The sequence below is a fragment of the Lissotriton helveticus genome, chromosome 4_1 (assembly GCF_964261635.1).
Source record: "Lissotriton helveticus chromosome 4_1, aLisHel1.1, whole genome shotgun sequence".
Classification (NCBI taxonomy): domain Eukaryota; kingdom Metazoa; phylum Chordata; class Amphibia; order Caudata; family Salamandridae; genus Lissotriton; species Lissotriton helveticus.
In genome coordinates, this window is record NC_136063.1 from 1,458,243,040 (window position 1) to 1,458,266,839 (window position 23,800).

A 23,800-nucleotide genomic window follows, 5' to 3' on the forward strand; every position below is an offset into this window, starting at 1 on the left:
GCTCACTGAGCAGTGAAAACAGGAAAAATAAAATGATGACTCACAGTTATTATAATTTTATTTTTCCTTACTGAGGGAGGTTTGCAAGGCAGGGCTAGGCTGTAGTCACAGCCAGCAGGAGAGAAGTGGTTGGTGTATTTAAGTGCGTATGACAGTTTGGCCGGCCAAACAATATGTGCACTTTGCATGTTCCCCACTAGCTGTATTGTACAGCCATTTGTGCAGAAAATGCACAGGCTCATAGTACCTATCTGAGCACCAAAGCAAAGTGCTCAGACCAATCACGATGCTGCTGTCATGGTGATTGGCTTAGGGGAGCTTGTGTTTGCTTCCTGCTTATGGCAGGAAGTAGAGGATGGAGCTTGACGGAGGCAGTGGCTGGCAGCCAGGTAAATAATTGTATATATATGTCTACCCCCCGTACCTTTTAGTGGCATCTGTCACTGTCCAAACCAATCTATTTACAGCTGTTAAAACCACAGTCATCTTGGTAGCCTTATCTCAAGGGACAAATTCTGTACATGGTGAGATTTAACATGCCACTCAAACTCAGCATCAATTATTACTCACTTATCAGGTTTAAATATTTTTATGGAACACGGTACCTTTGTCACCACACATTAGCTTGCCATTTCCTCTTTGCTATCAAATAAAAAGTTTACAAACTTTTCATTTTGGATAAATAGGTTCAGTACTGCAAAACTAAAGCTCCTCATTTCCATAAGATGTTTATTTTTACCCTAAGATGTTAGTTTTTGATTCTTTGCAAATACATGTTTGGTCCACAAACACAAGCGAGTCATTGCCATTCAGCACTCACATGCAGTACTGCCACATATGGACAGAATTTGCCTATCATTCATATTTACGATCCCATAGGGCAGAGATTTCCACCAACAGTGTGAAGGGATAGTCAGAATATTGATAAGGATGCTGAACATAAACCACTTTCCAAGGTCAATACTGTGCTGTGAGGAGCAACAAATATGTATAGAATGTTTTTAATATGTCAATAATGAGTAATTGTATATGAGAGCCACCATCACCCAATAGATAGGCCCAGGTATGTGAAGGGTGGGGACCAGTATGCCAGAAAAAGCCCATGTGACAGAAAGAGGGCTCACAATATGGCAAGTAAGAACACCTTTTTGTCAAGACCTCCAATATACCAATGACAGCCACAATTATGCTAAAGAATGCTCACAATATGTCAAGGATGGGCACACTTTATGCTAGTGCCACTACACTGCCATTTATGACTAGTGTGTAGGGTGAATGGTATACAATCTCCATGATTATTGCATGGTCCACTGGTTTTTAAAACATATCTTTCACCAACATATACTAACAGGCAGACTCGCACACATCAATTCATTGGAAACACAAACATAAGGATGTACGTACACACACACAGGCTTTTCACCCATGGCGGAGCTAAATGTTGTCATTTTATAAACAAACACACAATTGAATAGAAAGTATAAAAGTCTATGCAAACTAACATACGTTAGTAAATGCAATTTTTGTATTAGGCACCCATATTTAGGTATTACAGGTATATAAAAAGAAATAATAATGTACTGACTTATGTTAGCCCAACTACTGATGCTATGTTAACACTGATGTATACATTAGCATTGAAAGGCCTGTTTTTCAGATTGAATGTTTGTTTTGCACCAGATATTTTTTCTCCTCCACTGCAGATGTTGTAACTTTCTAGAAGCCTTCTGTTAGTTAGAGAATGGGCATTTGTTATGTATTAGAAAACTGATAATGAGGTTCTCACGGGAGGAGATGGCAGGAAGGGACTCACGGGAAGAACTGTCTGAAACTCAAAATGCAGATGAAGTATCTTTTGTCACCATGGTCTATTTTGAAGACGTGAGAAAATAGGGAGTTTACCTGCTCGCTAGGGTTTGCTGAAATTTGATTGGATGCCATGAATGGAGAATGCATACATTTTTTCCCCTTGTACTTTATGACATTTATATTAGTGTCTGTACTTAGAGTTGGTTAGGTCTCTCTTCCTCTCTCCCGAGTACTCTTTTCCTGAGATTCTTAGGGTTACATCTCTTCAGGAGTGATCCCCATTAGAGCTCTTATCTTTTCAGAAGATGACTGCTGATTTATAGCTGAGAATACTTTCCAGCTTGATCATTTCTTTATTGCTCAAGTGCAAAAGCTTCATGCTCATGCATTGTATTCTCTCATCTAAACTCTTTATTCAGTTTCTGAACTGAGACCTTTCATTGGCTTAATTGTGAAATTGTGATTCTAATCCTTAGTGTAGATTAGGGAAATTCCGTTATGGAACAGGCTTGCTGTATCATCTGTATTTTATTTGTAATCTTCACTAATTTGGTATTTTAGCATGTTTTGAAATACCAACTAATGGATTATTTTAATTTGTAATAACGATGAATAAAGATTAATACTACTGATTAAAAAAATTGAATTTTATTAGAATTGTTAATAAAACCCGGTAACTCACACCAACTCTCTGGACCCAAATTAATTTTACTGTTCATGATATTTGAAGTGTAAGATTCCTCCTTTTAATTTCTCCTTGCCGAAGAACAAAGGTCTATATGGCCAGTTGAGAGGGTTATTTAATGATTACACCTGAAGACTGAGATGCAAAGATCCTCGTGCCCACACACCCATCCACTGCCCAGCTCACCTTCTGCTGCAGGTCATACACAATCTCTTGTACCCAGTGTCTTTTAGCTCAGCTAATTCTCAGGAATAGCACAGCAGGAAGGACAAGTGGAAGTTGTCCTCTCGTTTGTCCCATTCAGATCCATGCCTCTTCTGTAAAATGCATGGACTGACAAATGGTTCCAGCCTAACAGGAGAAGAGAAGGATGGAATCTGGGGTAGTCTTAGCCTGCATCAAGACTTGTGCCTACACCACCTTTTGTGCAGGGAAAGCTGGAAGCAGTTTGTTTAATGTGCACTTCAAGCGAGAAGGTTCTATGCTCAGCAGCTCCACTTGCCTCATAAGCAGTGCTGGACTGGCCTTTTCTTCCGCCTGGCATTTTCCCGGTGGGCTGTAGCAATTGGATCCTACTTTTGGGAGGGTTGTATGATGGAACCCTGCACGCAATTACCCCGTATGCCTTTACAATGCAGTCACTACCCCGACTGTGACGTTACTACCCGTTACTTTACCATGCAAGTCATTACAACGACTTGCATTGGGGGTGCTGGACTTTGGAATAGTATACATTATTATTCCAATTCCAGTCTATGCAACAGTAGGGAAGGTTTTGGGCTTAAAAATCCAGCACCAGTGCAACAACGCGCCCCCTACAGCAAGTCATTGGAATGACTTGTGGATTAAAGTAACGTGCGGTAACATCACAGTTGGGGTAGTGACTGCGCTGTAAAGGCTGGTCGTTGTTGAGACTGTGGGGTAAAGGATGTTTCCCTTTTGGAGCCCAGGGCTGCTTCCAGTACCTTAGTTACTTTCCTCAACTCCAGGGGACGGGCAGGGCCTTTAAAAGAGATCAAGAGTGTGTGAGAGGTAGATGTAGAGAAAGAGATCTGTGAGCGAGAGGACAGTGAAAGAGAAGAGAGATAAAATGGATGGATGAAAAGTGAGAGATAGCGCTAGGAGAGAAACAGAGCTGGGCTGGTTTGAGCATTTTTTGCTCGTCTGCTTTTGGTTCCCCTATCCTGCCTTGCATGCAGGGTGCGTTTCAGAAATAGGCATTGCTGTAGTGGATGAGCTCAGATCAGGTTCTCAGCTTTGGGAACATTCCCCATGAGTGACAGCTTGAAGGTGGAGAACACACTAATAGTCCAGCCACCACTTGTCACCACCGGGTAGCACCATAACATTGCACTAAACCTCCAAGCCTGATGAAAAACATGGGCTAACTGTGCTTGATAAATAACCGTTGTTCTAATAATATTTGTAATACCCACTGCCTATAAGGGAACAAGAACTGTTTAAAAGTGAGTGCACACAGAAAATAATTGGCCACATCTACCTGGATATGTTTGTGTTTTGATAGGTGAAGGTTTTCCATCTGATCCACTGGAATCTTGCATCTGTCCTGCAGCACAGAGCAAACATTCAGTTATTTATGCCAAAGACAGGATTAACCAGATTTAATTATGCAACAGTTTTAGAATTGAAATAAAATGACGATTAGAAATTATAATTGTTCTCATGGGTAATGTCCAGTGCAAAATAAAATGCTACTTGAGCATTTTGTATCATCACACCCATTATTCAAGCAGTTTGGGTCAGGGTAATCACATGATCTTTAGTACACTGGGCCAATGTACCAACCCTGCTGCATATATATATGTTGCCCCTGCAGAATTGCCCTCTATTCCATGTCTACTGTACTTGCAGTATCAACCACTTCTCTGTCACTTACAGGGGCCCCTCCTGCACATCAGATTACAGCAAAAAAGTATGTGGAGGATGACATAACCCTAATACCATTAAACACAAAACAAAGGGGTAAGATGTACCTCTCCTAATCCACCCTCCTAGATAACTAACCTTAAACACATAAAAGGGAAAATGAGGCCAAAAAATAATCAAGATGGAGTGTTATGCATTACATGGCATGCTACATCATCGGGCTTGCTAACGACATCTCTGCACAGACCAACGCCTGGGATGGAGCAAAGGGAAGGGGAAGACAATACATACACATATGTGCAAGCGTCTTACTGTGCAGGACTCCAAAAAAACAGTAATTAAAACTGGCTTGAGAAAAATCCCTAAGTACCTTTATTCTTGGATTTCCTTGCTAGAAATAAAAAATATATAAAGGACGGTGATGATAAGGGGGAGTTATTACCTCTTCATCCCTCATATCTACATGTTTTGGCCACTGTAAATTTGTCCCAATGGATCAATAGGCCTTATTCAGGACTACAGATCCCACAACGACACTACTACCCTATCTAGAACTTCCAGTAGAGAGAGGGATAACCAACTCTGGTATTTTTCTGAAATCACACTGCAGATACTCCTGTAATGACATATGACACAAATAGACAAATAACTCCTACAATGGTACATGACACATATAAACAAACAATGCATTTTCCTCAATGTACCCAACACTCATCCTCAGTTAAAACCCTGAGAACCCATACAATGTTGGTTGCCTTTGCAATGGTCATTGCCCTATTGTTCCAAGGCATGACCATACTGCTAACTCTCTTGCTTGCTTCATGAAATGATAATCGTGAATATACATATTCCATAACCACAATCAAGCCACACCCTAAAGTGATGATAAAATGATAGATATAGGGAGGGACAAATGCAATGTGAAAACACGCTTACCAAGTCTCATAAGCCCACCTCTGGAACTGGTATGTGATCATGAGCGTCTCCCTGTAGTCACCCATTGTATACACACAGAGGCGACAATCACATTAATCAGAAATCATACCCCGTCATGTGAGATGTTAAATGATGCTTATTCTATAACCCCTCCCAGGGTCACTAGCCCATTTATCAAATATTTAAAATCTGCAGGTTCCCCCTCTCTCCTTTCGGGCTCAAGCATCCCCCCATACGCATTAAGTACAACCTTTTGTGAGCCCCTTGCTCCATTACAGAGCCGTATTCATGTCCTCACCGTGTAGGTGCTGGCTTCTCTCTTTACCCATGTTACATCCGCTCCTTGCCAGTGATCTGGGACTCCGGTCACATGGTCTCCCTACAGTGGTGTGGGACATACATCAGGCAAGGGCTAAAACATTGCCACCATCTTGGAAAGAGGCCCTGAACAATATAAAACCCAAAAAGAGCATAACAAACTGTGAAAACCACTTGCTGATTAAGCAAATAGTAATTTGAAGTCTAGTTTTTTTAAAATAAAGCAAGTAGGAGGAATTCCTGATTGTGAAATAGGTTGTATGGTGGATGTCAGTGTGCCCCATGTTACTCCTGAACCTGGGAAATGTTGTTACACCCAACCTCCCTCCTAAATCCAGGGTCTCTAGGAGTTATCTCTATCTCCATATAGAGAGACGGTCTATTTGATGAAATATACTCAGGGGGTGCCTACAGTCTTCAACCTACGGAGATGAAATCCATCTACTCTGTCTAAACAAAAGACCTAGGGGTCTAGAAATCGTGGTGCCACCCTTTTCCCCTATTACCCCTGCCTCCTAGGCAGAAATTGTCTCTCACTCCATCTGTTCTGGTTCATATGAGGCGCTCCCTCATGATTTAAAGTCTGCTGAGTTGTTGCCATGTAATATAATCATTAAGACCAATGTCATGACTGCGGATCCAATAGATCCACTTCTGTACCCATGGCAATAGGAAGTTCTTAATTTCCTTGATGGTATTGGGAATATTGGGTTTATCCAATACTGTCCATTAGATGTCATTGACCGTATGTTTCTTTTCTAGGAAGTATGTTGTGAATTTGGTCATAGCTTTCTGGCACCTGATGTAACTTCTGTGCTCCATAATTCTGATCTTAATCTAGCGAGTCGTCATTGTATTGTATTGTAATTGGATTTATATAGCGCTTACTACTCCTGAAGAGGCGTCGAAGTGCTTTTTGGCGAGTAGAACTCTACTCCGTAAACCATAAAGGATTAGTGGTGTTGCCTATGTAGAGGAGATTATATGGGCACTGGGTCAAATAAATCACATTGAATTACAATTTATGTGTTTAGCCTGGATCCATGGGTACCTCAGGCCCACGTCAACTGACTTTGTGGTACTTGTCAGTGAGGATACCATGCGTGAGCCACACGTTGTGTGGCCAGTTACTCATGGGAGATCCCATAGTCTTGGCTGCTGATTCGGACCCAGATGATATCGCCTTATGTGTACCGGTAAATCTCTGATACTGGCACTCTTCTTGAAGGAGAACACAGGTTTCTGTAAACCCAAACCATTGGAGTTCAAAATGCGCCTATTCCTTGTGATGATACGTTTCACTCTGTTGGATGCTGTGCTAAAGGTTTTAACACAAATAATGCTCTTCACAACAGACCTTTCTCTGATTTCCAATAGGGCATCCCAGTTACAATTCAATGCTCTATTTTGTGCCCTATCCATCGCTATCGTAGGGTAGTTCCTCTCATGCAATATATGACTGAGTTTTGGGGATTCTGACTTGAAATCCCTCACTTTGGTACAGTTCCTATGGAACCGCAGAAATTGTCTGAATGGTAGATTCTCCCGGAGAGGTCTTGGGTGGAAACTCTTAAATGACAAAAAACCATTCTTGTCTGTGGGTTTGTGGTATACTTGAGTGGTTAGTCTCACATCCTTAGTCAAGATTTCTAAATCCAGAAACGGTACAGAGGTGTGTGTAATAGCGGAGGTGAAATGTAACAAGGGGTTGCAGCTATTCAGCCACTCCAGAAACTCATGAATTGATGCCTCAAACCCCTTTCCAAATTAGTGGAACGTCATCTATAAACCGAACACAGCCTGATTCGGTTCGTTCAGGGTCCCTCAGGTACAACAATGTATTCTTTCTCAAATGCTGCTACATACATTACTGCCAGGCTCGTCGCAAATGCACTGGCTATAGACGTGCCATGGGATTGGGGGGGGGGGGGGGGGTAGATCGTTCCCTCAAATTGAAACAAAATAATAATTCAATGCTATCTCTGCCAAATGTGGAATAAATGGTCTTTGAATCTCAATAACCCACTCTAGTTGGTACAGTATATCCTTTATCACTCTCAGAGTCTCCCTTTGTAGTATATTCATATACAGGGATTCTGTGTACAATCCCTCCAGTAGTTCCCTTGCTGGACCAAATTCCATATTCTTGATCAAGTTGAGAACATCCCTGGTATCTTTAAGGTACAACTCATTCTTCTGGACCAACGACTTGAGAACAAAATCACAGAACAGTAATAGGGGCTCCAATATGGGTCTGATCTCGGATTCTATGGTACGCCCCGGCAGTGCCCTAGTAGGTTTGTGCACCTTTGGTAACATATAAAAATGCAGAATGACTGTTTTCTCTCTGCACCAAAAGCTCCCCTCATTCTGTGAGATTCATCTATTATTGACAGCTTCATTAACCTTGGATCCTATCTCTTTCTGAAGTTCCGAAGTGGGATCCTTAAAAGTATGTTGTAATTCTGTCTGTCTGACAGGGGGTACAGACACTCCTATTTGTAGACCTCTCTTGGCTCCACCCTTATCGGACGGTTTAATAACTTGATTCTTATTTTGCTGGAGTTCATCTATTGCCTCCCTTTCTGCTCTCTAGAGGTTCCTAAAGGGTTGGTCCATATTCTTACTAATTTCTTCTATGTTATGGACCACAGCCTGCTTGAACGTCGCCATCTCTGGTGGAAATAGTAAGAGTTGAGGTACAAAGCTCGATTTTGGGTGGAAGCTGTGTCATCCTGCTGTGTAAATTCCTCCTCTCTCTTGTCAAAGATAATATTCAGATGCATTTTTCTGTAAATGTCTACCAATTTCTGTCTCAGTAAAAAGGTATTCAGCAGATTCATAGGAATAATAAATGTAGGCCCATATTCAGAACTCTCTCTTGATATTCCAATAATCTATAATCTGTAAATGTCAAAACTAGATTTAGCCCTTGCTTGTCCCCCGGTGGAAATCCTGAGTCATGCTCTGTGTCACTCATTGGTTCAAGTCTTCTCACTGGACCTGTTGCCCTGTTCTTTGTTTTCCTCTCTCTCTTCCCCTGCCTCTCTCTAAAAAAGGGAAGGATTGGATTGGTGTTGGAAAGGCCGCATTGGTTGTATAGACTGCATTGGTGGAAACACTGAGGCCAGCCATATCCTTGACCAGGATGTCTTGGGAAGGTTATATTAAATATCAGACATTATCCCTGGAAGAAGCCTCTCCCTCTTATTCTTCTCCTACATTTATTTTCATGGTCATTGCTATCACTCGCTGAGCTAGTAGCATGACCATCTCTTCCCCCCCCCCGGGTATCGTGTTGTTTCTATTGTACATACCCATCTGTTGTGTAAGGCTACACTTTCTCCTTGGCAAACCATTCCAGATCTTTCTGGAGCTTGTTAACTTTTGACTGCATAAGGTATTTATACTCTGCTACTTCATTGTTAGTTTCAAGTCTCTTTTTGTACAATGCTATTAATACATTGGTTCTCAGAGCTTTCTCACTAGACTGAATATGTATCAGCAATGCACCCACAATCATTTTTGCAGTGTTGATGAATAAAACTAGCCAATCTCTTGTGCATTTCCAGGCAATCAACACCCAATCTTGTCTGAACAATACATCTTTGAGAATATCAGAGGTTTGTTGTTCACAAACAACCCCCTGGGTATTGCATTCACTCTAAGACACTCTCTTAGAATTGCCCCATGCAAGATAATCTTCACATGGGTCTTTTTTAAGTCAACCAATGTGTCCCAACCCTCTACCTGAGTGATTGCCTGAGTGATTGTGGTTTCACTTGATAAAGAGGGTCCAGAGGGGATCAATGCAGCTGCGTCATCCCCGAAGGACAAACCCTGATCATCAGACATGGTTTATCCAGAACACTGAGTAATTCTGCTCAGTTTTATCATACACTGAAAATTTCAGCCTGTTCTTCGGCTTGCGCACCTTTTGGCTCAGAGGCCATACTGTCACTATTTCACTCAAAATGAAGGGGTAAGAGGTACCGTTCCTAACCCACACTCCCAGATCACTAACCGTAAAACACACAAAAAGGGAAAGGAGGTCATAAAATAATCAAGAATGAGTGTTATGTAGGCAAAACACAAGGTTTGTTTAAAATGTCTTATAGTGGCATGTTTCTTCATCAGGCTTGCTAAGGGCATCCAACTGGCTAAAACGTAGCATTACAAGGAATTGCCACATTTTGAACTTGCTGTTTTTTTAACTATGTACACTGGGACACTGTTATCCAGGCTCCCGTGTATGTGCTCTGACCCGTAAAACATGGTACAGCTTCCTAATCCCCAAACAAAATGTTTAACTTTACAGTAAGGCCATAGTATATGGGGAAGAAAAATACACCAATGGCATCGAAAGTTAAATGTCACCTTGAGCGCCTTGGTATCCCGATGGGATGAGTGCTGCTCTTTATAAATAAATAAATAAAATAAAAATGACCTATGGACTAGAGCACTTATTGTACCATCCATTGAAGTGACCAAGAAAACATGTTTCAGGTCTACCTGTGTAGTCTGGCTGCTGCAGCTTTTAAAACTGCAGGCAAATGTGTCAAGAATCCTACTTTTAAGTATTAAGTAAGTTACCTCTAAGTAGGACCTTTAGTCCCCAAGATGGAGCACCTATTATTTAGAGGTAGTACATCCCAGAATTTAATGTTGGCATGCACCCACTGTGGCTAGTCTCAAACACTATTTTTATTGTTAGGGCTGTAGCTGTCCAATGAGAAACACTAAAGTTCAGATAAAGTAACACGTCTGTTAACTTTGGATTGGGATAAGCTTCAGAGATGATCAAACCACTATGTGTAATATTTATTAGAATCACATCTTTGGTGAAGTTACATTTTTAGTACATATTTAAGAAAAGTGACTTTTAAAAAGTTATACTTTACCTGCCTGAGTCTCCAGCTGGCTAATTATAATTAGCCTGATGACATTTGGCCCTGCCAGTACTTCCCTACAATGAGGTTTAAAAACTACTCCCAGAGCACAACATTAGCTTAAACCTTTTCACATGAAGACCTGAGTGTGAGGTATGTGACAGATATCAGATCAGGAAGAGCACCTGGGGACGGTTTGGGACCTTCATTAACTTGAAAGGACCAAGGCGAATCCTGCCTTTTTAAAGTCATAGTTACATTTAAAGGGAGACCTGTGATAGAGAAGTATTTTGTTCCTTAGGACCTCTGTAACCAGTTTGGAACCAGCCTCATGAGAGGAGAGCTGGCCCTAAAACCAGTTTAGTGTATCTGAAGAGGAGGTGACTATTAATTTCCCTAGACTCACCTCTGGTTGACACAGAAGCTCCTTTTAAGGGCAGAAGATTCTGCCATATTGAATTTGCCTCAGAATAATACACTGTAGGATAGTTGACTAAGACAATAATTATGTGCTGCAAAAGTGGGAAGGTTTGCCTTCGAGAACCTTTTCTTTATTATTTAGGGATTGCTGAGGACTTGCCCCCACCCGTTCACTAGTAAATCCTGGCACCTCACCCACACCTCATCAGACATGTTACACAGCATTAGAAGAGCATTGCTGTCATTCATGCTAATGGATTAAATAGGACATGATATCACCCTTTGTGCTGTAGCCAGTTTGGATGTGCAAAAGACATTTGACACTGTAGAATGGAAATGTATGACTGCAGTATTGCTATGCACTTGGTGGGACATTCCAGCTCTTGGTGAGACTTTCCTGCTCTTGGTGACAATGTTATACGCAGACTTGACTGCGAAAGTCTGCACTAACACTCTGATCGGTGAATCATGACCAATTCATGGGGGAACAAATTAAGGTTGTCAATCCTCTCCTTTACTCTTCACAGTAGTACTAGGATCCCAAGGAAGATTGATTAAATACAGGCATACACACAAGGATATAATTATAGGGAAAATATTACACTATATATCAGTGAATGCAGATAACATTTTACCATATGTGAAACATCCTGAGGTAACTATACCAGAAATATGTCTACAAAGGAAGAGGTAGATCAATATTTGGGATCCAGCCAAAATAAAACTTAGGGGCTTATTTACGAGCCTCCTACACCACCGGAGCATTCCTTTTGGGAGTAAGGCAACGCAAATCTATGACATATTATCGAAAGACACAATATCGTTGTACAAACTTATCTACACAAATATATCGAATTCAAAAATATCGACATCCTATACTTATTTAAAAGCATACACAAATATTGGAAAATAAATATCGCACTACATAAACATCGATATCAATAATATCGACAACATATATATCGCTATATTTATTTATCGATTATTAAAAAATATAAACACCACGTTAAAAATATCGAGTGTAAAAATATCGGCAACAATAATATCGTATTTTGAGAAATATCGAACATATTTATTAATATTCTATAACACTTTTTAACATTATAAACATACTATAAACACTAAAATAAACATTTCACAACAAATTATGAATATAATTATTTTCGCAATTAAAATAAAATGATTTAGAAATTTATAAAATATTTTTTTTACCATGTTATATAAAAATATGTATGCAATACATTAATTAGCGTTAACCTTATATGGTAAATAATTACACAAACAGTTTTTCAAAAATACAAACGAACCAATAAAAACACTCCTAACATAAATTAACCAATAGCTAACTAATTACTAACTCCAAAACACTATATAAACAATTAAATCCGACAAACAAACTACCTGACAAAAATAGAAGACAAGAGAGAGTACTGTGGATACATTCGACAAGACCTAAAAGAACATCAAGATTCAACCTACTAATCAGAGGATTAAAAGTAAGTAACTAAAATTAAATTAAGTAAAGTAACTGCTAAAATAAAAAACTTACTAAAAAGGACAATTAACTTATACATATGTATTGTATATTATCTCCTACCACTACAGAAAACTTTACTACTATAGAACAGAAAAAACAACTAAGAAAACTAAAAAACAACTAACAAAGTAAGCATGTTCATATATTTCTCGAACTACATTAAATAAGTTAAGCATAAAACCTAAAGCATAAAACATAACTGCAACCTAAAATATTGTTCTAAACATTGAACATAATTAATGTTTTATTTTTTACAGAGAAAGAAACCAAAGAAAATACAGGGCACAACTGACAATTGGACAGATTGGACTACACCTACAAGAACATTAAAACTCAACATAAAAAGCAACTAATAAAAAGTAAGTCAATAAAATGATGTGACTAAAACTAGCTGCTACACACATAAAAATTACAAACATAATTTAATAATTAATGCATATGTCCTTTTTATTTTGTAGCTTCACTACAACATACTCTACCAACAAATATCAAAGAACTGAATTCAACAAACGTAGATACAACTAACAAAGTAAGTATATCCAAAGACTTTTCTAAAAGCTAAAATAAGTAAAAGCTAAAACCTATAGCAAAACCTGTAAAAGCAACCCAAAAAATATAACTGAACAATTAACACAAATAAATGTTTTTTTTCCAGATAAAGAAAACCCAGAAAATACAGACCAAAACTAAATGAGTAAAGAACATCAAAATTACAGACTAAACTTCTACCAAAGGTAAGCATGCACTATATAAATGTTTATAATTCCAACTTAAAATACATATAACTATAATTAAAATAACTATAACATATATTTCTTATAGATTAAAAAAGAACAAAATGACAGAAGGAGCAGAATTTGTTACCAGCCAAAAAGGGAAACTATTACTCTGCTACATGGGTTACACTTATACCCAAGAGAAACAATTTGGGATGAAAGTAAATTGGAAATGTTGCAAATATTACTCCAACAAATGTTATGGAAGAGCAACAACTAGAGAAGCAACTGTCCTTTACACCAGGGAACACAACCACCCACCAAATGTAACAGAAATAGAAGTCAGAACAGCATTAGAAAACATTAAAGAAGCAAGTACAGGTTCCCAAAAACCAACAAGCCTAATCTTAAAAGAACAAATTCCACAAATCCCTAAAACAGCCACTACCCAAATGCCTAATATAATTTCTCTCAAAAGAACAATATCACGTACCAAAAAAACAACTACTACTACCACTCCACCTCCTAAACATATAGTGATATAAATTTAACTCCTGACCAAACTATAACTTTAAACAAAATACCTTTTATAATTTATGACAATGAAAACAACGAGAAAAGACTAATAATCTTTGGTACAGCCATAAACCTAATAAAACTCCAACAATGCCAATATTGGATGATGGACGGTACTTTTAATATCTGTCCCAGACCTTTCTACCACCTTTACACAATACATGGCTTTCATCAAAACTGTAATACACCTCTACTGTATGCACTGCTTCCAAATAAAACTAATTCAACATATATGGAATTATTAAACATTATCAAACAAAAAACAAATGACTATTCCCCTGAAAAAATATTACTGGATTTTGAACAAGCAATGCTCTCTGCTATTTTAAAAATACACCCCCATACCTGTATCCAAGGCTGCTATTATCATTTTATTCAGTGTCTTTGGAGGCATTTACAAAAAACAACCCTAAGCATAGAATATGCAACAAGCTCATCTTTTGCATATCAAATAAAAAAACTGATAGGACTAGCTTACGTTCCTGAAACAGATGTGGCCGAACACTACAACCTTTTAATAGACAGCGCATTTTACAAACAAAATGAAGCAAAATTAAATCCTCTCTTAGACTACTTTGAGGACACTTGGATAGGTAGACTCCATAGATCTGGCCACAGGAGAAAACCTAAATTCTTAATACCCTGGTGGAATGTTTACAGAAGCACCTTAAATGGAGAATCTAAAACCAACAACGCAGTTGGTTGGCACAATGCCTTCCTACAATCAACAGGCAGAACTAAACCAACATTAGAAAAATGTATTAAATGCCTCCAGAAAGAGCAAAGTTATCAGGAATTCAGAATGGAGCAATCCATTACTGAACTAACTCCAAAAACATCCAAACAAACAAAGCAAATGCACAAATACCTAGAGCAACAAGTAAAGCTGTACCCTAGAACAACAGGCATAGAATACCTCAATATAATAGCCAAAACACTACTCTAAACTACTCTAAGCCACAAACAATTACTTTAGAAAAATGTAAAAATACAATATAATGACAATCATACTTTTTATCTCGAAAATAATTAATGTATGCAATATATATTATATTATAAAATATATATACACACATTAATAATCTTTGAAATAAATAAAACAAAACAATAATCATTGAAACATTACCCACCCACAATTAGTAACATTTAAAACACTTACCAAAGATATTCCAAATGCTGTAGAATCCTTTTCCAGCAAAACAATCCAGTATCGAAAAACAGTTACATAAAAAAAAATGAAAAAATACAACTGTCCCAAAACAGATAAATCCATTCCTCGAAGGTCGTTCGAAATACCATACAAAACCCGAAAAATGTAAAAATATAGAAAAAACGCTCCAGGAAAACCGAAAAATTTGAAGAAGTGTCTAAAAACGATTAGCTAATAAAACTAACAAACACTTCTCCAAAAAAAAAAACGCTTCCTTCCGACATCACGAACTCCTGCAACAAAAATACATAAAACAAATATTCCCACCCACAGAAAATAACACATAAAGTCCTACTAAAAGTAAAACTAACATATTATTTCTAATATTAAACTTTAAACATCGAAACACTAACTCTACACACAAGCCAATACAACACTACAAAGAAAGTACGTCAAATCAACATCCGCAAATACAACATATCATAATGGCTAATACAACAAAGTTACTTCTAACAACAATAAATACTAACAAACTACTCTCAAAATTAATTTAAAACACTCTTAAAATATATAAAAAAAAATCTTACCTTCAGAGACGTGAAGTGTTTCCCAACCGCGAGCTGAACTTCTTCCAAATGACACAAAACGACCTAAAGCGGTTACAAAATAAACGACCCAAAACTAAATAAAAAGATAGAAATGACAAACTTATTATTTAATGTTAAAAAATTATTAGTTAAGTAAATAAACTAAGGAATTCTATTAAAAAATATTTGTTTTTTTAGTTGTATTAAATTACTTACCAAAAAGTACACATTTTGTAAAATTATAAAAATAAATATTATAAAATAAATATTTATTATTATAATTATAAAAATCTTGAAATGTTGTTTAAAAATGTTTAAAAAATGTTTTTGAAAATGTATATAAATAAAGCTGTAATACAATATTTTCTTCATGTAAAATGTTTGTTTAAAATAATAATATTAATATTTTTTTATTAATATGAATAGAAAACTATTGTGTACAAACACCATGTATTTCAATATATACATTGTATATTTATTTTTCAAACAGTATTTTTTATTTACTTCTAACAATACTTATGTCTATTAAATATGTTTAGTTCGAAAAAAAGAATATTTCAAAAATAATTTGAAATGTACAATGAAAAATAACATAATTATACAAATACATAAATAAATATATTTGTAAAAAATATAAATGTCATACTAATGTTTAATTTTATTATTTGTGATGTTAATAAAACAATAAAAAACGTCAACAATACACAAACTGTATGGAATATTTGTATAATGACATTTCTATCTACATTAATTTAATATTCCCACTCAAATCTACATTAATTTGTGGTAGGTGCTGTACACTAATTAAATATATTTTACCATTCCCACTCCAGTCTACATTAATTTGTGGTACGTGTTGGACACTAATTAAATATAATTTACTATACCCACTCCAGTCTACATTAATTTGTGGTACATGCTGGATACTAATTAAATATAATTTACTATTCCCACTCAAGTCTACATCAAGTTGGGGTAGTTGCTGGACACTAATTACATATAATTTACTATTCCCACTCCAGTCTACATTAATTTTGGGTAGGTCCTGGACACTAACTACATATAATTTACTATTCCCACTCCAGTCTACATCGATTTGGGGTAGGTGCTGAACACTAATTACATATAATTTACTATTCCCACTCCAGTCTACATTAATTTTGGGTAGGTGCTGGACACTAATTACATATAATTTACTATTCCCACTCCAGTCTACATTAATTTGGGGTAGGTGCTGGACACTAACTACATATAATTTACTATTCCCACTCCAGTCTACATCAATTTGGGGTAGGTGCTGAACACTAATTACATATAATTTACTATTCCCACTCCAGTCTACATCAATTTGTGGTAGGTGCTGGACACTAATAACATACAAATTACTATTCCCACTCCAATCTACATTAAAGTGGAGTAGGTGCTGGACACTAATTACATATAATTTACTATTCCCACTCCAGTCTACATTAATTTGGGGTAGGTGCTGGACACTAATTACATATAATTTACTATTCCCACTAGAGTCTACATCAATTTGGGGTAGGTGCTGGACACTAATTACATATAATTTACTATTCCCACTCCAGTCTACATCAATTTGGGGAAGTTGCTGTACACTAATGACATATAATTTACTATTCCCACTCCAATCTACATTAATGTGGAGTAGGTGCTGGACACTAATTACATATAATTTACTATTCCCACTCCAGTCTACATCAATTTGTGGTAGGTGCTGGACACTAATAACATACAAATTACTATTTCCACTCCAATCTACATTAATGTGGAGTAGGTGCTGGACACTAATTACATATAATTTACTATTCCCACTCCAGTCTACAATAATTTGGGGTAGGTGCTGGACACTAATTACATATAATTTACTATTCCCACTCCAGTCTACATCAATTTGGGGTAGGTGCAGGACACTAATTACACATAATTTACTATTCCCACTCCAGTCTACATCAATTTGTGGTAGGTGCTGGACACTAATAACATAAAAATTACTATTCCCACTCCAATCTACATTAATGTGGAGTAGGTGCTGGACACTAATTACATATAATTTACTATTCACACTCCAGTCTACATTAATTTGGGGTAGGTGCTGGACACTAATTACATATAATTTACTATTCCCACTCCAGTCTACATTAATTTGGGGTAGGTGCTGGACACTAATTACATATAATTTACTATTCCCACTCCAGTCTACATCAATTTGTGGTAGGTGCTGGACACTAATAACAAAAAAAATACTATTCCCACTCCAATCTACATTAATGTGGAGTAGGTGCTGGACACTAATTACATATAATTTACTATTCCCACTCCAGTCTACATCAATTTGGGGTAGGTGCTGGACACTAATTACATATAATTTACTATTCCCACTCCAGCCTACATCAATTTGTGGTAGGTGCTGGACACTAATAACATACAAATTACTATTCCCACTCCAATCTACATTAATGTGGAGTAGGTGCTGGACACTAATTACATATAATTTACTATTCCCACTCCAGTCTACATTAATTTGGGGTAGGTGCTGGACAATACTTACATATAATTTACTATTCCCACTCCAGTCTACATCAATTTGGGGTAGGTGCTGGACACTAGTTACATATAATTTACTATTCCCACTCCAGTCTACATTAATTTGGGGTAGGTGCTGGACACTAATTACATATAATTTACTATTCCCACTCCAGTCTACATCAATTTGGGGTAGTTGCTGTACACTAATTACATATAATTTACTATTCCCACTCCAGTCTACATTAATTTGGGGTAGGTGCTGGACACAAATTACATATAATTTACTATTCCCACTCCAGTCTACATTAATTTGGGGTAGGTGCTGGACACTCATTACATATCATTTACTATTCCAACTCCAGTCTACATCAATGTGGGGTAGGTGCTGGACACCAATTACATATAATTTACTATTCCCACTCCAGTCTACATCAATTTGTGGTAGGTGCTGGACACTAATAACATAAAAATTACTATTCCCCCTCCAATCTACATTAATTTGGAGTAGGTGCTGGACACTAATTACATATAATTTACTATTCCCACTCCAGTCTACATTAATTTGGGGTAGGTGCTGGACACTAATTACATATAATTTACTATTCCCACTCAGGTCTACATTAATTTGGGGTAGGTGCTGGACACTAATTACATAAAATGTACTATTCCCACTCCAGTCTACATCAATTTGGGGTAGGTGCTGGACACTAATTACATATAATTTACTATTCCCACTCCAGCCTACATCAATTTGTAGTAGGTGCTGGACACTAATTACATATAATTTACTATTCCCACTCCAGTCTACATTAATTTTGGGTAGGTGCTGGACACTAATTACATATAATTTACTATTCCCACTCCAGTCTACATTAATTTGGGGTAGGTGCTGGACACTAACTACATATAATTTACTATTCCCACTCCAGTCTACATTAATTTGGGGTAGGTGCTGGACACTAACTACATATAATTTAGTATTCCCACTCCAGTCTACATCGATTTGGGGTAGGTGCTGGACACTAATTACATATAATGTACTATTCCCACTCCAGTCTACATTAATTTTGGGTAGGTGCTGGACACTAATTACATATAATTTACTATTCCCACTCCAGTCTACATTAATTTGGGGAAGGTGCTGGACACTAACTACATATAATTTACTATTCCCACTCCAGTCTACATCAATTTGGGGTAGGTGCTGGACACTAATTACATATAATTTACTATTCCCACTCCAGTCTACATAAATTTGGGGTAGGTGCTGGACACTAATTACATATAATTTACTATTCCCACTCCAGTCTACATTAATTTGGGGTAGGTGCTGGACACTAACTACATATAATTTACTATTCCTACTCCAGTCTACATTAATTTGGGGTAGGTGCTGGACACTAACTACATATAATTTACTATTCCCATTCCAGTCTACATCGATTTGGGGTAGGTGCTGGACACTAATTACATATAATGTACTATTCCCACTCCAGTTTACATTAATTTTGGGTAGGTGCTGGACACTAATTACATATAATTTACTATTCCCACTCCAATCTACATTAATGTGGAGTAGGTGCTGGACACTACTTACATATAATTTACTATTCCCACTCCAATCTACATTAATGTGGAGTAGGTGCTGGACGCTAATTACATATAATTCACTATTCGCACTCCAGTCTACATTAATTTGGGGTAGGTGCTGGACACTAATTACATATAATTTACTATTCCCACTCCAGTCTACATTAATTTGGGGTAGGTGCTGGAGACTAATTACATATAATTTACTATTCCCACTCCAGTCTACATCAATTTGGGGTAGGTGCTGGACACTAATTACATATAATTTACTATTCCCACTCCAGTCTACATCAATTTGTGGTAGGTGCTGGACACGAATAACAAAAAAAATACTATTCCCACTCCAATCTTCATTAATGTGGAGTAGGTGCTGGACACTAATTACATAAAATGTACTATTCCCACTCCAGTCTACATCAATTTGGGGTAGGTGCTGGACACTAATTACATATAATTTACTATTCCCACTCCAGCCTACATCAATTTGTGGTAGGTGCTGGACACTAATAACATAAAAATTACTATTCCCACTCCAATCTACATTAATGTGGAGTAGGTGCTGCACAATAATTACATATAATTTACTATTCCCACTCCAGTCTACATTAATTTGGGGTAGGTGCTGGACAATAATTACATATAATTTACTATTCCCACTCCAGTCTACATCAATTTGGGGTAGTTGCTGTACACTAATTACATATAATTTACTATTCCCACTCCAGTCTACATTAATTTGGGGTAGGTGCTGGACACTAATTACATATAATTTACTATTCCCACTCCAGTCTACATTAATTTGGGGTAGGTGCTGGACACTAATTACATATAATTTACTATTCCCACTCCAGTCTACATCAATGTGGGGTAGGTGCTGGATACCAATTACATATAATTTACTATTCCCACTCCAGTCTACATCAATTTGTGGTAGGTGCTGGACACTAATAACATAAAAATTACTATTCCCACTCCAATCTACATTAATTTGGAGTAGGTGCTGGACACTAATTACATATAATTTACTATTCCCACTCCAGTCTACATTAATTTGGGGTAGGTGCTGGACACTAATTACATATAATTTACTTTTCCCACTCCAGTATTCATTAATTTGGGGTAGGTGCTGGACACTAATTACATATAATTTACTATTCCCACTCCAGTCTACATCAATTTGGGGAAGGTGCTGGACACTAATTACATATAATTTACTATTCCCACTCCAGTCTACATTAATTTGGGTAGGTGCTGGACACTAATTACATATAATTTACTATTCCCACTCCAGTCTACATTAATTTGGGGTAGGTGCTGGACACTAATTACATATAATGTATTATTCCCACTCCACTCTACATTAATTTGGGATAGGTGCTGGACACTAATTACATATAATTTACTATTCCCACTCCAGTCTACATTAATTTGGGGTAGGTGCTGGACACTAACTACATATAATTTACTATTCCCACTCCAGTCTACATTAATTTGGGGTAGGTGCTGGACACTAACTACATATAATTTACTATTCCCATTCCAGTCTACATCGATTTGGGGTAGGTGCTGGACACTAATTACATATAATGTACTATTCCCACTCCAGTTTACATTAATTTTGGGTAGGTGCTGGACACTAATTACATATAATTTACTATTCCCACTCCAATCTACATTAATGTGGAGTAGGTGCTGGACACTACTTACATATAATTTACTATTCCCACTCCAATCTACATTAATGTGAAGTAGGTGCTGGACGCTAATTACATATAATTCACTATTCGCACTCCAGTCTACATTAATTTGGGGTAGGTGCTGGACACTAATTACATATAATTTATTATTCCCACTCCAGTCTACATTAATTTGGGGTAGGTGCTGGAGACTAATTACATATAATTTACTATTCCCACTCCAGTCTACATCAATTTGGGGTAGGTGCTGGACACTAATTGCATATAATTTACTATTCCCACTCCAGTCTACATCAATTTGTGGTAGGTGCTGGACACTAATAACAAAAAAAAATACTATTCCCACTCCAATCTTCATTAATGTGGAGTAGGTGCTGGACACTAATTACATATAATTTACTATTCCCACTCCAGTCTACATTACTTTGGGGTAGGTGCTGGACACTAATTACATAAAATGTACTATTCCCACTCCAGTCTACATCAATTTGGGGTAGGTGCTGGACACTAATTACATATAATTTACTATTCCCACTCCAGCCTACATCAATTTGTGGTAGGTGCTGGACACTAATAACATAAAAATTACTATTCCCACTCCAATCTACATTAATGTGGAGTAGGTGCTGCACAATAATTACATATAATTTACTATTCCCACTCCAGTCTACATTAATTTGGGGTAGGTGCTGGACACTAATTACATATAATTTACTATTCCCACTCCAGTCTACATCAATTTGTGGTAGGTGCTGGACACTAATAACATACAAATTACTATTTCCACTCCAATCTACATTAATGTGGAGTAGGTGCTGGACACTAATTACATATAATTTACTATTCCCACTCCAGTCTACAATAATTTGGGGTAGGTGCTGGACACTAATTACATATAATTTACTATTCCCACTCCAGTCTACATCAATTTGGGGTAGGTGCAGGACACTAATTACACATAATTTACTATTCCCACTCCAGTCTACATCAATTTGTGGTAGGTGCTGGACACTAATAACATAAAAATTACTATTCCCACTCCAATCTACATTAATGTGGAGTAGGTGCTGGACACTAATTACATATAATTTACTATTCACACTCCAGTCTACATTAATTTGGGGTAGGTGCTGGACACTAATTACATATAATTTACTATTCCCACTCCAGTCTACATTAATGTGGAGTAGGTGCTGGACACTAATTACATATAATTTACTATTCCCACTCCAGTCTACATCAATTTGTGGTAGGTGCTGGACACTAATAACATACAAATTACTATTTCCACTCCAATCTACATTAATGTGGAGTAGGTGCTGGACACTAATTACATATAATTTACTATTCCCACTCCAGTCTACAATAATTTGGGGTAGGTGCTGGACACTAATTACATATAATTTACTATTCCCACTCCAGTCTACATCAATTTGGGGTAGGTGCAGGACACTAATTACACATAATTTACTATTCCCACTCCAGTCTACATCAATTTGTGGTAGGTGCTGGACACTAATAACATAAAAATTACTATTCCCACTCCAATCTACATTAATGTGGAGTAGGTGCTGGACACTAATTACATATAATTTACTATTCACACTCCAGTCTACATTAATTTGGGGTAGGTGCTGGACACTAATTACATATAATTTACTATTCCCACTCCAGTCTACATTAATTTGGGGTAGGTGCTGGACACTAATTACATATAATTTACTATTCCCACTCCAGTCTACATCAATTTGTGGTAGGTGCTGGACACTAATAACAAAAAAAATACTATTCCCACTCCAATCTACATTAATGTGGAGTAGGTGCTGGACACTAATTACATATAATTTACTATTCCCACTCCAGTCTACATCAATTTGGGGTAGGTGCTGGACACTAATTACATATAATTTACTATTCCCACTCCAGCCTACATCAATTTGTGGTAGGTGCTGGACACTAATAACATACAAATTACTATTCCCACTCCAATCTACATTAATGTGGAGTAGGTGCTGGACACTAATTACATATAATTTACTATTCCCACTCCAGTCTACATTAATTTGGGGTAGGTGCTGGACAATACTTACATATAATTTACTATTCCCACTCCAGTCTACATCAATTTGGGGTAGGTGCTGGACACTAGTTACATATAATTTACTATTCCCACTCCAGTCTACATTAATTTGGGGTAGGTGCTGGACACTAATTACATATAATTTACTATTCCCACTCCAGTCTACATCAATTTGGGGTAGTTGCTGTACACTAATTACATATAATTTACTATTCCCACTCCAGTCTACATTAATTTGGGGTAGGTGCTGGACACAAATTACATATAATTTACTATTCCCACTCCAGTCTACATTAATTTGGGGTAGGTGCTGGACACTCATTACATATCATTTACTATTCCAACTCCAGTCTACATCAATGTGGGGTAGGTG

General features: G+C 37.2%; 1 protein-coding gene across 2 annotated transcripts in view; it reads right to left on the minus strand.

The window, feature by feature from the left end:
- FAM217A (family with sequence similarity 217 member A) overlaps positions 1-23,800 on the minus strand; it is a 124,405-nt gene that overhangs the window by 78,718 nt on the left and 21,887 nt on the right. The window contains exon 2 of one of the 2 annotated variants that reach the window (XM_078685817.1): positions 3,996-4,061. In XM_078685817.1, coding sequence (XP_078541943.1) covers positions 3,996-4,061 — 66 coding nt within the window. The remainder of the gene's footprint in view (positions 1-3,995; positions 4,062-23,800) is intronic. The other variant, XM_078685818.1, reaches the window with a different exon arrangement.